General features: G+C 46.1%; 1 protein-coding gene across 2 annotated transcripts in view; it reads right to left on the bottom strand.

Annotated features, from left to right (window-relative positions):
* ntng2b (netrin g2b) overlaps positions 1-20,000 on the bottom strand; it is a 52,746-nt gene that overhangs the window by 3,342 nt on the left and 29,404 nt on the right. The window contains exons 1-6 of one of the 2 annotated variants that reach the window (XM_030341404.1): positions 12,928-13,636; positions 10,222-10,290; positions 8,867-9,343; positions 4,758-4,880; positions 3,978-4,052; positions 1,592-1,759 (exon numbers count right to left, since the gene is read on the bottom strand). In XM_030341404.1, coding sequence (XP_030197264.1) covers positions 1,592-1,759; positions 3,978-4,052; positions 4,758-4,880; positions 8,867-9,343; positions 10,222-10,290; positions 12,928-12,943 — 928 coding nt within the window. In that variant the 5' untranslated portion in view covers positions 12,944-13,636. Of the gene's footprint in view, positions 1-1,591; positions 1,760-3,977; positions 4,053-4,757; positions 4,881-8,866; positions 9,344-10,221; positions 10,291-12,927; positions 13,637-14,111; positions 14,142-15,578; positions 15,752-20,000 lie in introns of those variants that run through there. The other variant, XM_030341403.1, reaches the window with a different exon arrangement.

Below are 20,000 nucleotides of genomic sequence, written 5' to 3'. Positions count from 1 at the left end.
TGATGAATTAAATAGATAATTGAGAATAATTATTTTATAAATATTGTTCAGTTAATGATATAGTATTCTGGTTGACCATTTAAACAGTAGTGTCGCTGTGTCTATTTAATCCGGTTTTCCATTGTAATGATGCACTGATATGTGTTCATTTGTGTTTTCTAAATAAAAATACTAAAGCAAAGAAAGCATTGCTTCCTTTATCTTTCCACTTTCTCCCATATGGCCTTCTTGCAGAAATAATCTTGTATAAAGGGGGCTGGCACTCTTTGCTCAGCCCCTGAAGTTGTAATTATTAGTTTTTACCATGTCATGATGTGATCGGTGAAAGTTCTTTATTTTGTGGCGCACCTAAAGGCAAAGTTTGGGACCCACGGCTTTAGTTTTCCCCTTGATCTCGCCCACAGATCTCAACTATGATAGATATCCCAAAAATATATCTAGTCATTATGTATCAGTCCATTACAAGAGTGATGGACTGTGTGATGGATAAAAACAATTCAACTTGAATATGGAAGGGAGGTTAGCATTAGGATCCCACTCTCTCTGTCTCGCTATGAAAGAAGCGGAGAACAATAGAGTTGTTTTTCATTTAAAAGCGATATCAAATTATGCATTCTATTCATAGGGTTACATCATTCATCCGACGGCCCGCTGCATGCTACAGTTCCATAGGTGTGTTTCGAGGTCATGGTTATTTATGTGTTTTCCTTTGTCTGTGCGCATGTGGCTGTCTATGTAGGTGTGTCAGTATGTGTGTGTGTGTGCGTGCGTGTATGTGTGCATGTATGAGTTTGTCTGTATGTGTTTGTGTGTGTGTGAGCCCGTGTTTATGTGTGTGCATGTGTACATGTATGTGTGGTGTGACAGGACTCTGCACTGTGTGTGTGTGTGTGGCAGGTTGATGCTAGCGAGGGGCTAGCATGGCCCTGATGTTAGTTAGTATTATTTCTAACCATGCATGTGTGCCAGTAGGCTGGCAGGGAGGCTACTGGGAGCGTGTTTGTGCTGACTCTGACGCACCGGCCCTCTGGCGTCCCCCGGCCGCGGCTAGTTTACCCTCTAACCCCCTGCAGTACACCCACAGATGGAGCCGACGCCACGGCGCATTCTCGCCTCACAGCCCGCCAACGGCTGACCTTCTTAAACAAGGCATGTTGTTAATTAAGGGAGAAATTAAAAATAAGGAGCAGAACAGCATGTACAGTAACCTGGGCTTTCTATTTTTCCAGGAGAATATGCAAATCTGTGGGGTATTTCGGGTGGCTGTTAATAATTTAGCAGTAGGAGGTAACACTGGCTGAGTGCAACGTTCTACAAACGGCCGAAAAAAAGAATGCACTCACAATGCACTACAAATAAATAAATACATATATTTATAAAAACACATAAATAAATACATGTTTTCACTCCTCCTCTCGGGATTAAAAAAATAAACAGAAATAATTTGAATATCTTAAAAATGATCTGATTTGAACTTCTCCCAACCACAACACAAAAACAATCCAGAAGAATTGACCCTAATTTCTAAAATATACCCGACCTCCCAAGGTCTCCCCTTTTTAAAGGTGAACTTATTGTGCCTTCCACTGACCCACGCAGACACCCTCGTCGTCCAGCTCGGCCGAGGAGTTGCGGAAGTATCCCAGGCGACAGTACTGGCAGTTCTGTCCGCGGGTGTTGTGCTTGCAGCTGACGCAGGTCACGATGTTCAGGTACTCGATGTAGCTGCAGCGGTTGGAATGGCCGTAGCACTCACAGTCTGGAGGAGAGAGGGGGACGTAGCTTAGCTCAGCGTAGCTTAACGTAGCTTAGCTCCACGTGCTGCTACTGGTTGGTTATACAGAATGGAGGCCTACATGGGTGCCGGCAATTGGGGCACGTGAATTAGAATTGTGGGTTACACTTTAAAATAAGGTCCCATAATAAATAGGAAACTAGTCATTACCTAACCCTTTGTTAACATTTGTTAATTGTTATTAAAATATCTATTTGGCACAAGTTGTGTTAGGGTTATGGTTAGGGTCGTGTGTTAGGGTTAGGGCCTTGTGTTAGGGTTAGGGTTAGGGCCGTGTGTTAGGGTTAGGGCCGTGTGTTAGGGTTAGGGTCGTGTGTTAAGGTTATGGTTAGGGCCGTGTGTTAGTGTTAGGGTTAGGGCCGTGTGTTAGGGTTAGGGTCGTGTGTTAAGGTTATGGTTAGGGTTAGGGCCGTGTGTTAGGGTTAGGGTCGTGTGTTAGGGTTGGGTTAGGGTTATTCAAACAACTAATATTTAATTAATGATGAAAAAACTATTAACTTGTGCCCAATAGATATTTTGGTAACAATTAACAAATATTGAGAAAGGGTTAGGTAATGACTAGTTTCCTATTTATTATGGCACCTTATTATAAAGTGTTACCGAATTGTGTGAGGTGTTACAGCATGTGTGTTAAGGTACATTAATTATCGATATCATGATGTGTCCCTTTTATTGCTAATGCTTGAGGTTGAAATAGAGCTATTTATAGATAGTCTTCAATTCTTTCTACATTTTATGAGGTGGGTTGTTAATGTATGGGGATGTTAAATGTCTTTGTACTTGTGTGGAGGTTTACATGTCACGAATGAAGGGCTCAAATCCTAGCTTTGATTTATCTGTAAATACCCTCAGTGATGAACATTTTTGAAAAACGTTTCCTAATACAACCGATGCCTCAGTATGGGCGCCATGAAGGATGTGAACAGTGTCACACCTAACAGATAGAACACTTCACAGGAGCTGCTATAGAGGCTATTTATACAGCAGGACGGTTCAGAAACCAACTGGTAGTGAATGATTAAGTGATAATCGTAATAATAATAATAATAATATAATTACTGCTGTTTGTGTTTTTTCCGTGGTTGTTTTATCTTTTATATGGATGTATATTTTGATGGTAGGTATGTGTGTGTGTGGGAGGGGGTGTTGCGGTGGGACATGCTGCCATATATCGTGTTGGCTCCTTCATTAAGACTGTATTAAGCTTCACAAGCGGCAGCAGCTCCAGCGTATATCCCAGCTGCAAGGCACGGCTGTCCTCTGAACAGACGTGTTACCGCACATGTTTATGCAAATACACATTTAAATGCACATAATGAAAAGAAGAAGGGAGCTTAGCTGTTTAATCAGCCGTCATGTGATTATTGTATTATTGTTTGGTTGATGAGCCCAGCTGAAATATTAATGGGCCCGTTTTAAAGGGAGAGACCCATAAAGTCCCTCTCTCTAGCTCGCTCCCCTTGGTAACTGAGCAGTGGGGGAGAGAGAGACATAGAGATAGGGAGAGCGAGGGCCTAATGAAATATAGATGTTCAATTACTCCGTAGACAAGTGTGGCAGTGGGACGCTGTTCTCCCTCGCAAAATTAACCAAAACGTTCCAGAAGCTTCCCAGTCTGTGTTTACTGGTTGGTAATTGCCCGCCCCTGGACCGGTGCGTCACATGGTGCTGTAATGGAATCAGCTCGGTGAAATCAGGACAGTGGTCTCCCTGGTTGACAGCATCGTTATGATGGGATGTATGGGATGTTCTGTGTGCATATGGGATATGGATGAAGGCTTCCCATATTACATACGGCCGTACCGATATACCTTAAATAAGCCAGAGCTAGCATGGTCCTGCGTGACTGAATGAGGGAGGGTGGGGATACCTACCTCCAGTCCCATGGAGGGAGGGAATGCACACAAACAGGGAAGACAAATGAACATGGAAAACCTGCAAGGGGACAACTTAGGAGAAAATGTAGCGTCCATTTTTGTTTTGTAATATGCACGTGTTGTACATTCCCCCCCCCGCCCTGCCCTAGATTCTGACTCTTATAAATTCACCCCTCCTGAGTTTTAAATGAAAAAGATTGACCACGTTGTTGTGTTTAAACGTCTAACCCCCCCCCCCCCCGCTCCCACCCTTGAGGAGCCCCCGGAGAGCCCGCCTCGCACTCTGTCCCGCGCGCTGGTCTTACCTTTGAATTCGTCGTATATGATTCCAAACAACTGTCTGGCCTCGGGCCCTCCCGAGATCAAGAGCCCCAGAAGCCCTTCAGGGATTAAAGGAATCTGAGGTTTAACACTCTGCTGGAGTCGTCTGCCGGCACCTACGGCACTATTCTACTCACACGCGGCTGAGCCTGTGGGCGCGGTGCTGGGTGTTATGGAGAGGGCAGAGCTAACAGAGGGCCATGGGAAACTAGCAGCTATAAACCACGGGCTCTGTTCTAGCACCAGCTGCTGTCTGCAAACAGGTTAGGCCTTGTAGGTCAAGCTCTAGGAAGCCCACAAGTATTCTAATATAAACTGTAGATAGATAGAAACTGCAGACATAAACTGGTAGATACTGTAGATAGATAGATACTGCAGATATAAACTGGTAGATAGATAGATACTGCAGACATAAACTGGTAGATACTGTAGATAGATAGATACTGCAGATATAAACTGGTAGATACTGTAGATAGATTGATAGATAGATAAATAGATCTAGATTGATGGATAGATAAATAGATACTTCAGATAGATAGATAGAAATAGAAGGATAGAAATAGAAAGATAGATAGGGATAGATCTATAAATAAAGATAGATACAGAGAATGAGATACATAGTTAGAGATGGGTGGATAGATATATAGATACAAAGATAACAGCTTATAAGCAGCATTATTACAACAACATTGTATTTCCTCAGAACTATTGAAGGGGAACTACACTACGCTAACCCTAGCAGGCAGATCTGCTCCTGTGAGTACCTTTCTTCCTCTCCCTCTCCTCCTCCTCCTGGGCGGCGTCCTGCTCCTCACTCCTCCCAGAGGAGCTGTGTGTCGCTCCCGTGTCGCTCCCCTCTCCTCCATGTGTCAGAGGGACAGTAAGCACTGTGAAGGAGCAGGACATCTAACTACACAGCAGAGGGCTTCTCTCTGGCTCCCCCCCCCCCCCTGGCCTACAGCCAGGGGACTCTGGGGCACCAGGAGGGGTCAGAGGTCAGCTGACCTTGGTCATCAGCAAGCGGGAGCGGCGAGGAAGGACTAAAGGATTTGTTGATATATATTTATTTAATGTGTCAAAGTTCAACCGTAAGAATAAAAGCCATTTGGTGGATGCTTTTGTGCAAAGCGCCAATACCCTGATGGCATCCATTGTAGGCTGTACAAAGCCAGGGTGTGTTGACGGTCTTGATGACCCATCCAATGACTCGTGGCCCTGGGCCACAAACGTTCCGCTTTTTAAGTGTGGGCATCAACAACTGTGTGTGTGTGTGTTCAGTGTTGGGATGCCCCCACGTCAAAAGGAAATGGGGACGAATATTGTTTATGAACTAGCATGATGGTTGGCTGTAGTTTGACCATATAAAGGTTCATCTAGCCCTGGGCTGTACTATGACCATGTAAAGGTTCATCTAGCCCTGGGCTGCACTATGACCATGTAAAGGTTCATCTAGCATGAAGGTGGGCTGTACTATACACCGTGTAAAGGTTAGTCTCTGTAACCGGTTGTTACTCCAGCAGCTGGCTCAGGTTCATGAGCTGTTAGTGAAACATAACAGTTACACAACACACAAAGGACTACACCTTGGGCTTTTTGGTCCCCTACACCTAAAGCAAGGCTGGGAGAAATGCCGTTACGGTCGCGGCTTGGCACACCCCTGTCTTGCCTGTGTAAAACCGAGGGGGTATATCCCCCTTCGTCAAGGATCTGGCTTTCTTGGTTCATTGGAGTAGGCGGGACTACGCAGGTAGACCTCTATAGAATGATTTGCATACTCTCAATTTTATAAATTTTTTAAGTCACTCGCATGCAAGAATGAGTATACTACATCTGAGTGTAGGCTACAAACGCGATTAACTATTTACAAGTGCCAAAATGCCAAAATATTCTTTATTTTGCTGACCACTTGTTTTTTATCCCGACGAAAGCCTCGTAAGGAAAGTTCCTCTGCGTCTTCATCGTAGATCGCACCATCTTTCCCCATCTTCGTTAAATGCGACTGCATCCCCCTCTCTCACATGGTAAGTAGCTCGCGGACTGGAGTTCACGTCTCTCCAGTTAGAGCTCCTCATGTTGGTATCCTTGCGTCATCAACACCTCTACCCAAGTCCTGCCCCTGGTACTGCAATACTGTCTGATCGCATTTACATGAAAATGAAAACCCAAATATGTGTAGGGTTCGAGAGGGTCAATTCGGGTGTGCGAAATCAAGCCGGTATATTACCTCGGTCAGTGTAAACGTTCGGACCATGCCGGGAATAAGGCGGGTATAAGACGGGCATATTTGGCAGTGTTAAAAACGGTTCGTGGCAGTTTGATGCTGAACCACAGCTGATCAGCACTGGGGTTCCTGTGCTGCACACATCTGATGTCCCGTCTAAAGATTCTGAAGGATGTGGCTCCTCTTTAAGAATTAAGTTAATCTTGTAGCACAAACAACCTTTCATGTTGAACCATTTTCTGTGTAAGTTCACAGTATCTTCCTCACTGTAACGAGCTCCGTGCACATGCAACATTTATGAGTCGTTTCATTGTTCTCCATCTGAATTTTCTTTTTCTCTCTGTACCATTTTTCCCGAGGGCTTTATGTCATTCTCAGGGTGCTTTGCGCTCTTTGAACCTTGTTCAATTCATAGAATACAGCAGAATATTGTTTTAGTTTAACTCACCGAAATGCAGCAAGGACAATTTCATATCGATGCACTTGTCGATATACATTTTGCACTAAACAATGTAAATTAATCCCAATAAGGAAAACAAATTTCCCTCACATGCATCAGGAACGTTATCGTCAGCTGTTCAACAAACTCTTTGCAGCCCTTCACTTTTCCTAAATACTGTTCGCATAACACTGGGGAATGACCAGGGGTCTCATCACCTTGGATGTAGGCCTACAGAAATTGATTAATGACTTTAGAGAAGAGGATAGCAGGTACATGTAACAGCAGATGTCCGGAAGTCCGTTCAGCTAAATGCTTTTATCTTCCTACCCTTCCCTGCTCAGACACTCGGTTTCAGTTTCACTTTGCTTAACTTCTCCGCTCCACTACAGCCACGGTGTATGAATCAAGAGGCAGCCTCCTTTTAGGCCTCTCTTGGATCAAACTCAAAGCACCTGGTTTTATGCATCAGCACATTTACACAATCACACAAAGAATAGTGACAGCTCCTGAAGACCAGCCTCGCCCTGCTCCAATCTCTAGTGACCCCCCCCAAACTGTGAGGCTCCCTGGCAGCAGAGGGCTGGAGGAGGCGGCCCTCCCCACCTCGTCCCCCTCCTCCTGGTGTCCCCCTCCCGACGCCCTCCAGCTCCGGCCTCCGCAGCAGTGGGAGGGCTACTCTACCAACCAGGGGCTGCTACTGGTAGCAGATCGGCAGAGATCTGCACAATGCTCTTTAGGGTATATGTGTAGCGCCCCCTCATCCAGACGCCTCCCCACACTCATATCTTCAGTAGTTCTCACAGAGCGAGTGTTGCTGCCAGCTTCCTGAGTCCCCTGTGGAGTTCCCCCCTTCTCCCTCCCTGAGGCTTCCCCCCCCCCCCCCTCCCGCCACCCACTTTCTTTCCCCCCACACCCACTCTCTATCCCCCCCACCCTCCCGGCACACACCCACACCCACGCCAACACCGACCCCCCCCCCCCCCCGGCACACATCTGTTCTCCCGGCACCAGGAACGTCTCAATACCCCCCCCCCCCCCCCAACCCCCACCACACGGCTGGCATTGGGCCACTGCTACTGCACTGCCACTCTTTATCAAAGTAAGACACCCCACCCATCTCCACACTCCACCCTCTCCTCTCTGGGCCAGCTTCTGGTACCACAAGCATCCCCGTCCCCCCCTCTCTTTCTCTCCTCATCAACTCTCATCCATCACTACCTGAGAAGGGGGAGAGGAAGGTCGTATCAAAGGTATAAAGCATTATTATGATTATTATTATTAGTCAGCTTGTTAGCCCAGGGAGAGGTTGGTGGGGTAGGATGATTGGAATGGCTCCCGGTGTAAATCTTAATCAGCTCACCAGTGTCTTCTCGTCAGACACGAGGTGCCAGAGTATTTGGATTCCCCAATGTTTATTCCTAGTGTTTTATTAGTTGGACAGTGTGTCGCAGTGTGTGTTTGTCTGGGTCCATGAGTTTGTGTGTGTCTGTAATTAAGTGTGTGCTTGTGTGTGTGTGTGAGTGTTTCTGAACGTGTGTATTTTTTTCTGTGGGTGTGCATATGCCTCTAATTATGCGTCTGTCTCCGCAACCGTGCGTTTGTATGAGTGTGTAACTAGTTGTGTGCATAAATGTGTGCGTTTCTCAGTGTGTCTGTAACTGTTAATGTGTGCTTGTGCGTCAGTGTTTGTATATGTGTCAGTAATGGTGTGTGTGTGTGCGTGTTAGTGTTTGTGTGTGTGCGTGTCAGCGTTTGTGTATGCGTCAGTAATGGTGTGTGTGTGCGTGTCTCTCTGAAGGAGGACTCTGTGTGTCTGAACCATGAAGAACCACTGTTAAGTGGACCCGTACCCAGCCCCAACCACCCTCCTTGTCTCCTTGCCTCTGTGGAGCCACTCACGTCCACACTCATCCACATTAACGAGATTTCAATGTCACTGGGCCTGATTGAATTAGTTACCTTAGTCGAAATGTTATCTGATACAATGCTGGATAACATTATGGCAGGATGCATAGAACAAGAGCAGGCGATTCAATTAGTTCAGCCGAAATTTTACGAGAGGTAACACATCATGCGAGACATCAAGTTGACTTCAATTGAGATTGATGCTTATTATACCCTACTGTACTACCTCTAGGTTCAGCTATTACACATACTTTATGGCTATTGCAGTCTGTCTACAGTAATCTAGATCTATGGGTGTGGCTTACCCTCTTTCTCTTCCAGCCTTGACTCTGACAGTTTGGTTTCGAGCAAACTTGGAACTGCATTTAGATTGGTCTCTTGTGGGACAGGACGTGTGGGCGATTCAGATCGTCCTGGAGGTAGTTTAGTCTCTTCAGCCTGTGGAGAAGGTAGCTCTCCAGAAGCAACCAGGAAAGGTTTGGTCACTAGTTTGACTAGTGGATCCACCATCTCCGACTCCTGCGTGGTGATTGGCTCTAGGCGTGTAGACTGGCCTGGTCTGGTGGATATGGTGGGATTGTTCTCCTCTGAGGGGATGGGCGGGAAAGATGAGGAAGGACCCCCGACTGTGGGGGGTTGTAGAGGTCCGGGGGACTCTGTCCCAGTGACAGATGAGGTCTGAGATACCGTGGAGGTGCTAGAAGACATAGTCTGTGTCTCTGTGTCGGCTGGGGTCGAGCCCTCCACGCCAACAGCTAGTGTGGAAGACGACCCTGCTACGTCTGAGGCATCGGTGATCGTAGGGAGAGACAAGGGGAACACAATGAGGAAGGAGGAGGCTAGGCCCCGGCATTAGCATACGAGATGCTGCCTCAGATGGTTTGTGCAGAAGAAATTCCCCTGCATTCCCTTTCTCTCTTTCCTGTGTACTGTGTGAGTGGAACACATCCACAAGCACTGCACACACACACACATGCATACAGCGGGTGAGAACCACAATGCAAGTGTGATCTCACACTGCTGAGAGAGGTTAAAGCTGAGGCGCCCATTGTAGCATGGTGTTTTCTATCTTTTTTTACATCATGTCTGTTGAAGGTGTGACTGTTGTTGTGTGAATATCCTGGGAAGAGGAAACCTTTATACAGTTGTATTGTTATGATTCATGTTCAAGTCTTACGAGCTAATTGCATGTATATTATATTTGATGTGGAGGAAAATAAAAAAATTGCTGATTGTATTACAAGCAATTGTTCTCAAGATATCCCAGAGACAACTTTGTTGGTTTGTTATATTTATTCAAACCAATTGATAATTGACTATATTTGAGGTTAAAATATTGTCAACCTCCATTTACAATTATAAAAATGTACATTGTGTTTTTATGAGGGTTAAAGTAAAAGTGTATTGTATGAAATTTGTCTGCCTCATTGACCTAAGCTTAGGGACCACAATACCATCGTCATTACAAAGATATATCCAACTTTATACTGCATTTAAAGCGCAGAATGAACCCAGGTAAAGTGGGGCCACTGCACACTAGGGGGACACCACAAGGTTTCTAATGGACCTGCAGAGCCAAACAGCTAGGTATGGTTCTAGTACTACTGTCTAGTCAGGGCGGACCCTAAGGGTTCCTTAGTCCTAGTTTAGTCCTTCCTACCTGTAAGGGTTCGAGAACTGAGCTCTGGTTCTCCGCCCCAGGTAGGGGCGCTGGTGTACAGGGCGGACTCTATGCAAAAGGAAAAGAGGTTTGAATCTAAGTATAGTTGAGAGATTTCTGCTTATTTACCCCATGCAGCAGCACTCAGTCGGTGCACTGAAGGGCTGAGCTGAATTATTGCGTAATCCTGTGACATGTGCCAGTCTGTCTGCACAGATGGACTGACTAACTGTCCCCTGACACTCACACACACACACACACACACACACACACACACACACACACACACACACACACACACACACACACACACACACACACACACACACACACACACACACACAAACAGGCACGCACACACACACACACACACACACACACACACACACACACACACACACACATGCAAACAAACAGGCACGCAGGAAGGATGGCAGGAGGGTGGGGGTGCGGTACTCATTTACTCTCATTTATTCACACTCTAATGCAAAGAGAAACATGTCCGCGGCCAAGTACAGACCGACTGACGTAGACAGGCTATGTGGGTCACGCACCCACCCACCCACGCACGTACGTACGAACGCACGAACGCACACACACACACACACATTTGCATCTAATTACATCATTTGCAAGCTGCATATGTAACCAGCATTAATCATTACAAAAAAATAACAATAACAGCAATAATATTCCATGGCAGCTGTCAGTGTGAGCATTGCAATCGGCCATTACTACGACTTGACTTAACAGCAGACTAATGAAGACATCGGTATTCAGGGGGACCCCGGCGCCGCCCCCCTGATGGCACCGAGCTGATTGACAGCATGAACGTATTAATGGGTCACATGATGTCCTGGACATGCTCCCGCCTCGGCGGCGCGGCGGGGATTTAGAGATAGAGGTTTTAAGCGAGGAGGAGAATGAGGCTGAGACATTGTGGCCGTATTAGATACGTGTGGCTTTGATTTGGTATGAACTTCAATTGTGGTGTGTTGCCTGTGTTGTGTATGATTGTGTGCGTGGGTGTGGGTGCACGCAGTTTCTAATCTTCCGTCACTAATTTGATTTGCACATAGTAGTGTGTCTGCATGTATTCTGTTGTATTAAAGGGGTTTAAGCATGCATACGCCCCCCCTCCCCCCCACACACACACTTTTTTGGCGAGAAAAAAAACGGTAGGGGGCACGGTGGGGTCACGTGGCGAGGGATATAACCTCGTGAGGCTTATGTTTTTTTTTTTGTTTCTTTTTGCCCGTGCCGCTGGCCACGCCCCCATCGACTGGCCCATCTCTCCCCTGGACCAATGGGCTGGGGGCTGGGCGGATCAGAGGCTCACCAGAGGCCGCGCTAATCCCATCTGAGCGTGCGAGGCTCAGTGCACCTGGCCGTGGGAGGGAGATGATGATCCAGCGGCTAGGAAGCATTCCCTCCTCCCCGGCCCCGCCCTGCAGTCATGCCGCTAGTGTCCTCAGCTCACTGCAGCTCTGCTGGTCTCTGGGTTAGGACGGTGCGCCATTAGCACTTAGCTTAGCAACCTCTTTAATGTGTCATGGTCCCTGACCAGTTGAATCTCCATAGCACCGGGTGCAAGTTGCTATGTGCTTCAATGGCTTTAGTTGTTTACATTTCCTTGTGAGTAAAGACAATTTGTGTATGATGTCACAGCATCTAGATGCTATTGTTGTGTTAAGTTGTACACTGTGTGTGTGTGCGAGTGTCTGCTCTCTCTGTATATGTCTGGTGACACTTCAGTGGTGACATTTCAGTGAGACCCAGGAGGAAGATGAGATGATGAGGATGATGCATAGGTTTCACTGAAGTGCACTGAAGAAACAGCAGACAGACAGGAAGCACAGACAGACAGACAGGAAGCACAGACAGACAGACAGGAAGCACAGACAGACGGGAAGCACAGACAGACAGACACGACGCACAGACAAACAGACACGACACACAGACAGACGGGAAGCACAGACAGACAAAAACAAAGCACAGACAGACAGACAGACACAACGCACACATCACACAACTGCAGCTTTGTTTCAGTGTCACGTAAATTAATATTTCAATCAGATACTTCCGAAGAACGACAAATCACTGACTCCCAGCCTTCTCTTAATGTATGCCGACAACAGGACCATAAAGAAATGCTGCGCTGTTCAACAAAACCCCTTAATGCATTTCCGTGTCTAAAAAGCAAAGTGTGATGACATGGCATTGGGTGCTCCCAGCCCCGCCCACCTCCTAAGTGCCTCTCCGCAGGAACACCAGAGGTCCGCTGACTGCCAAGATGGCAGGTTTAAATTTAGCATGAGCTTGAGCAACTTCTGAGGACCACTTTACATAGGGCAACTGACAGAATGTATTCTTGTCTGTTCTGCACACGGCTGAAAGTCAGTCAGTCAGAACAAATAACGTCCAACTGTCTGATCGCCTGACGCTCTCACGGTCTGGCCAAGGACTGCCGACGACATCTGAAGTTAATGTCCCTGAGATGCAGCGGCTGTATATGCGGGGACCTGCTTTGTTAATGATGTATGCTGTACAGGCAAGCACAAATACACACAATGGCACAGCAACACATCTTGCCCCACCACACACACAACAGTTCCCCCCCATAACTCGTCACAACTATAAACTACTACACTACGACACTACGTCTATGAACTGGTGAATCATAACTAACCCGCTACTGATTGGCACCTTGTTGAGGTTCCATGGTAGCCGTGGTTGGGCTTTCTCCCTCTGCGTTGGCAGTGGTGGGTATCGATGTGCTTTCTCTTTCACTTTCGTTTTCTGCGTCGTCTTCATTCTCACCTCCAGCCTCCTCCTCAGCTTTAGGGGGTTTAAAAGGGACACTTATGGCTCTACTTCCTCTCCCTTTGGATGAGTATTACAGTTCAAACCATGGCAATTTTAGACCATAGAAAAAAGGATCTCCATTTGATTTGTGCTAGTCCTTTGTCAATATAACTGACTATAATCAAGCTCCCATTTTGTCTGCTGTTTGGCCTGGTGTGATTGAATCAGCTTTATAGAGAGTAGTGCTTGAAGCAGTGGGACTGGTGCATGGCCAGTCCGGTTGTTGAGTCTCCTGTGTGCGCGGTGCCGGTGGACCATGTGGAGGGAGCAGGCCCGGGCTGTCAGGGTTGATGTAGCCACTTTGCCGATCGTTTCTGTCTAACAGCTCCGAGGCTGAGAGCCTCTCTCCACAGAGAGAATCCTTAATCAAATTCCCTTTTATTCCTGCCTCCCTGAGCTCCTCACCCGGAATCACACTGCATTACAACTCACTAACACATTCCCACATCCTCTTCTTCACTGCCTCTCTCCCTCTCTCTCTCTCTCTCTCTCTATTTCTCTTTCTACCTATCTTTACCTCCCTCTTTATCTATCTATCTCTCTCTCTCTCTTTTTACCCTTCTCTCCCTATATCTCTCTCTACCTTGGTCTCCATCTCTCTCTCCATCTCCTTCTACCTCTCTCTCTCTCTCTAGCTCTCTCTCTTTCTACCTCTCTCTCTTGGTTTCTCATCCTCCCCCTCTTGCGTTTCTTTTTCATCTATCTGCAGCACTGTTTCGAGATAAAAGAAAAAAGAAAAAGGGCGAATAGTATTGAAGAAATGCCTGACGCCCTGATGTACCCAGAGAAGAGGACTGATGGCCATGAACAACATACCGGGCTGACAGAGAAATGAGATGCTACCCATCTATAGGTAGATCCCAGCAGAGGAGGGAATAGAGGAGTCACACACAACGTTACATCGGGAGGAAAGGTAGGAATGTAACTGAAGATGCATCAACAGACAGATGGAAATTAGAGGGGCAATAAAAAGGTTGGAGGAAGGGGATATGAACAACCACAATGGTTTATTTTTCTGTACTTACTGGAACCGGATGGGGAACCAGCAATAGCACCTGGAAGGGAGAAAGAGAAGGAAGGGGAGATGAGCATGTGTTTACTCACGCAGTGCCTTAACACCCGACGCTGGATCTCTTATCACACTCAGCTGGTGGAGCTGAGAGATGGTGTGGGGTTCTTTCAGAATAAGAGAATCTCTCGGAAGATTCTCAGAGGCTTTGAAGTAGAAACCAAACTGCAAACTTCCATTCCTCTGACTACAGTGAACATGCAGAAAGCTCTGTAGCCCAAAGACTTCTTTATGTTTGGTTTCTAAGCCGTCATTACAGTGAAAAACAATATACACATAACATATACAATTCCTGTTATGAGAGTCATAATGCTTTTGCCCATTATTGAAGACACATATCTTTAGAACATTATAACTTTCAATGTGACCTGTGATGTATAGTGTACTTTAAAATGGAGGCAGGATGTCTGTGGGTTAAGGTATGAGAAACTCTGGACGCAATAAGATCATAGAAGTGCTGACAATGGAACAGAGCAGCAAAACCATTAAGCTGTGTAGTGTGTGCGAGAGAGTGTGTGTGTTTGTGTGTGCATTTGTGTGTTTTTCCCTGTGCATGTAACTGTGCCGGTCTGTGCAAGTGTCGGTGTCTGTAACTCTATAATGTGTAACAGTGAAAGTGTGTGTGTGTGCGTGCCTCTGTGTGAGTTCATGCGTTTGCATAATAGTGGGCTGTGATTCACTGAGTGTGAGAGCGAATGTCTGTTTGTATGAGGGCTGAATCCGAGGGAGTGGCTGGCCTAGATTATTCTTTTATCATAGGAAGCAGCCTATGTTCTCCAAGAGGACTTCCCCCAGCAGCACTCGTGGCACTCTGCAGCTTCTGGTCTCTGGGAGGGAGAAGGACACCACTAACGGCAGCTCAGCTCTCATTCACCTCATCTGCTTCTAATGACATTGCTCTTCTCTGTAATCTGCACCCTCATTGATTGCTGCTCGTTTTCATTTATTACAATCACTGCATGAAAGGAATGAACGCGCTGAATCAACTGTAGTGTACTTACGAATGGTCCATTTATGAAATAACAGATATTGATTTATTTTTTAATATAATACTATGTTAAATTATGTATGGTTATTGGTCAATGATTTTTCGAAAAAAGTGCAGTGCTAAACCTATCCACATGAATGCATTTTAAAACAAACTTTGAATTAGTAAATTAGTGAATTAGAGAATTTCAATCAGTGAACATCTGGCTCCGACCGACCCCAGCCAGTGGAGGACAGCCCCCTGTCTCAGCACGGAGCTTAGAGATTCACAAGACCTGTTGTAGGAGGGAGGGGCACCTTATTCCCATGGTTACCAGCATGACTTTGAGATCATTTTTAAAGCTGGTAACGTTGTGGTGAATGACCGCTATAATAAGTGATGGTTGTATGAAATGCGGTTGTATGAAAAGCTGAGGATGATTTGAGTCATACGTACAGGTGTTGGGGGATCCGTTGGGCGCCGGCAGGTAGGAGCCAGCCTTCCAGGACTTGGCCTTGAAGCCCTTTTTGCAGCGCTGGCAGTCGGGGCCCGTGGTGTTGTGCTCACACATGCACTGGAGGTTACCGTCCTGGAGCAGGCACTGGGAGGCGTGGAGGTTACACTTACACCTGCACGACCAGAGAGCACACACACCTGCGTCAGAAGACCCGTGTCAGGGGCTGTGTGTGTGTGTAGAGCGAGAGACTGATCTTTTTCTGCATGACCTGTGCTTTGAGACAGAGGGAGATATTTTTGCACGACCTGCACTGATAAAGAGAAAGAGGTTCGACCACGTTTCTTCAGTGATGCAGTATGTCACCCACGATAAGAATGTGCTGCACACGTTCAAATGTGTGTGGATCACGACGAGTTATGTCAGAAAAGGACAGAAGAACAAAGGCATTCACAAACACACCAGCCTGGATTCCTCTGGAGAGCTCACTGGGTTAATATGATTGCAATCAAAACACGATTTAGTATAATTGTTTTAATGTGTGACGCACAAATGTGTTGTTTGAAGATGTTATATAAAGATAACAACGAATGCAAAAAAAACTGATGAGTAACGAAAGGTATGCACCTGTGTATAGGAGTGGAAAAACAAGACACAACTAAGCAGAACTGAGAGATCTCAGCTGTACAGACGATGCAGCTCCCTAACGCGGGAGCATAATGCAAAGTCACCGGGCACACTTTGGTAGTTCATATATTTTCTCCAGACCAATGGTTCATCAGTCATTGAAAAATAACGTTCACCATTAAACTTGTGCTGTTTTGTCATAAATATACAAGTACACTTTCAGTCTGAAACTGAGAGTAATAGAGAAAAGGTTCACTGGCATCGCTATTTTCCAGGGACACGGTAAAATGCATGCGGCAGAGAATTTGTAAGAAGATCACATAATTACATGCAAAAATATTATAATAATATAAAAAAATATGTTTGTGTGTGTGTGTGCATAGTCTTAGTCTGAAGTGTGAGTGCTTAATTTTTTGCATGCGTAGTGTATGTATGGTTAGGGTGTGCGCGCAGTTTGTAAGTGTGTGTATGCATAGTGTGTATATAACTACTGTATGCCAAATGTGCTTGTGCGTATGTATGTGTGTGTGTGTGTGTGTGGGGGAGTAAGGTGCGTCTTAACATGTCTCGTGTGTGCATGTTGTATGCAATTTGCATACATGTGTGTTCATATTAAGGGTCATGCATGTCTGTGTGTATGCAGGTGTGTGTGTGTGTGTGTGTGTGTGTGTGTGTGCATAGTGACTGGTAGCGTTGTGTGTGATGGGGACAGTGACCACCGGGGGCCCTGCTGGCCGGACCCGGGACCTAACGGAGAGATGAGGAGGAAATGAGGATCTCCGGGACCCCTGTCGTCTAGGAATTCAAATTACAGCCTTTTCCAGATGAGCGGCTCCAACCAGTTTGTTCCACTGGAGTGAACAGCAATCCGTCTGCATCAAATATTCAAAGAATGGCCCTGTACGACGCAAAATGACTGCTTCAATCTTCGTTGCTCACACTCCTCTGCGTCCCCCCCCCCCCCCCCCCCCCGTTCACCTACGCCTGTTTTTATATATGGCCCCTTCTTTCTTAACTCCCCTTTAACTTATCTTGATTCTCTCGATGTCGTGGGTGTTTTCTCTCCGTCGGCCCACAATGCTGCGCGTTTTAAAAACAGGGAAAAGGTGAAACCAAAAGCAGCTAGACGGCTCCGTCAGAGTAAGTGATGATGTCTGCTCCTGCTCCTCCTCTCCTCATGCCTATATATACGGCCTGGCTCCTCTTTGATCAGCTCTAGGTGACAGCATGTGCCAGAGATCCGTCCCGCGACAGGCCTTGTTTTCTAGAAGCTTCCTGAAGGCCGCGAGCTGTCCACTTAGCGCGGGGGGAGAATTGAACATCTCTTTTTAAAGCAGTGTGTCTGAGATATATCGAAAGTGTGTGTGAGACAGGTGTCTTGTTAGTAGTGTGTACCTGTGTGTGCAAAGAGTGTGTGCGTGTCTGTGTGTGCGCCCCCATTTCTTTTCAGTCTGTGTATGCATAGAGTGTTTGCGCAGTGTGTATGTGTGCGTCTTTGTGCACGTGTATATAGTGTATGCATCTGTGTGTGTGGTTGTGTATACCGCTCGTGTGCGTGCGTGCGTGTGTGCGTGCGCGGGGGAGTGCTGCGTCTGAGGGCTCCACTGACAGACAGCAGATCCACAAGGTAGAGGAGTAGAGGAGGCCGTGTGACTAATGTCACCGCGCTGACTGACAACGTATCACTGCCTCTCATCTCCCCCCCCCCCCCCTCCCCGCCGTGCTTCTCCGCTACAAAGTGGGTGTACACGGCTCGACAACAGGATCTAACTTGTGTAGTTGAAAATCAATACTCAAAAGAAAAGTGATTTTCTTGTCATGCGTCGATGCCTAGTCTGCGTTTTTGTTTTCTCCCCGCCGCTGCCTTAATGGCTTCGGCCCTGGCGGAGGAAATGGCCTTCCTCAAGTCAATTAGGGCGGTGTTATCGGGCAGACATTAGGGTCTAAGTGAGGAGCTGCTTCTGCATCAGTTTAACATGCTGTAGCGCTACGGCCCTCATCGCTCATACTGCACCTTACCGCGCTCTCTCACCGCTCGCAAGGTAATATACTAGCTACACATACAACACACACTCAGAGAAGTGCGCTTATCATCCGTGAACCCTTCGTATCTCTTTAAAGACCTCTTTGAATTGCACATTGTACATGGAGATGTTGTGCATGGAGATTTTTGACGTTGACATGGACAGTGGATGTGAGGCTCTCCTTCTAGTCCAGCCCACAGTTCCTGCTCCGGCTCGTCTCCATGGCGGCGGCCCGACCTCAGCCTCCCAGCAGCACACAGCTCCTTCAGCTCTGCATCAACCCTCTCCGCATCACTGGCCTGACACTCCAGTGAGTGCCCGGGCGCCCGCTCCCTGTGTGTGTGTGTGTGTGTGTGTGTGTGTGTGTGTGTGTGTGTGTGTGTGTGTGTGTGTGTGTGTGTGTGTGTGTGTGTGTGTGTGTGTGTGTCTGTGTGTGTGTTTGTGTGTGTGTGTGTGTGTGTGTGTGTGTGTGTGTGTGTGTGTGTGTGTTTGTGTGTGTCTCGCTCTCTCTCTCTCTGTACCTCATTCGCTTCTATTCTTTCTTCTTTCACACACTTTGCACCTGATTCCTCCGTTTTTGTAAATGCTTTATTTTCAATCTTTTTATTGCCTTATCCCTATCTTTCTCTCTCTCTCTTGCCCTCTCTCTCTCTCTCTTGCTCTCTCTCTCTCTCTCTCTCTCTCTCTCTCCCTCTCTATATCTCCCTCTCTCTCTCTCTCTCTCTCTCTCTCTCTCTCTCTCTCTCTCTCTCTCTCTCTCTCTCTCTCTCTCTCTCTCTCTCTCTCTCTCTCTCTCTCTCTCTCTCTCTCTCTCTCTCTCTCTCTCTCTCTCTCGCCCTGTTCCTTTGACTGGGACTTCTGCCTTTTCCTCCCTCACTTTGGCCTCTGCACACACAAATAATCCATTCGGGCCATTCAGATGTTACAGTTTTTCTCAATCGTTTAAAAACGTTTTTTGAAACTATAGCAAGATTTCTCAAAACTCTAAACACAAACCTGAGAAGAGTTAATAAATTTGTCAAAACTACACAAATTCTTCTCAAAATAGTTTTTTTCCACCAAACAGTAAACACAGCTTTCAAATGAATATCTATTAGAGAGCATCAATTACACACTGGTGTGATCAATTCAAAACATTTCCATCAAACTACTATTTACATTTTTTTGCTTTATGAGACCATGTTACATATTCCAATGTATAAAATTGTTTAGATATAGCTTTCTTTTTTAAAGTTGCAATTAGGTGGTACATAATTACTTTTTCCATATTGTAATACAATACTGTGAATATATCGTATAAATATTGCATTGACACAATCGTATCAGAATAGGATGCAATGCATATTTATCCATCCAATGAGCTCCAATGGGCTAAACTCACAATCCCAGCTTCCCAGAGTCATACTGTACACCTATAGTTGATGCTGCAACATTGTTCTGACAATCCATCAAAGCTTCCTATTTTGGTAAATTACAGTACAGTAATTGCACTGATAAGAAAAATGAAAAACATTACAGTAAGAACATCTTTCGACTGTCTTTCAGGGGATGTAATGATGAAATCAGTGCAAGTACAAGTGCAAAAAGGTAAAAAAGCAAATATATATTTTTTTACTGTAACACAGTAAAATGTTCAGCTGAGCTGACTGCATCAAAAGCTTTTCGTCGGCCAACAAAAAATAAAAAAAAAGAATATAAATGAGGTGAAACAGATCTACATGTAAATCAGTATGCATCCCGCCTCCAATCCTGATCAGGCCAAAGGACCATATC

The sequence above is a fragment of the Gadus morhua genome, chromosome 19 (genome assembly GCF_902167405.1).
Source record: "Gadus morhua chromosome 19, gadMor3.0, whole genome shotgun sequence".
In the NCBI taxonomy this organism is placed as follows: Eukaryota; Metazoa; Chordata; class Actinopteri; order Gadiformes; family Gadidae; genus Gadus; species Gadus morhua.
This window is presented reverse-complemented; position numbering and strand designations above follow the sequence as displayed.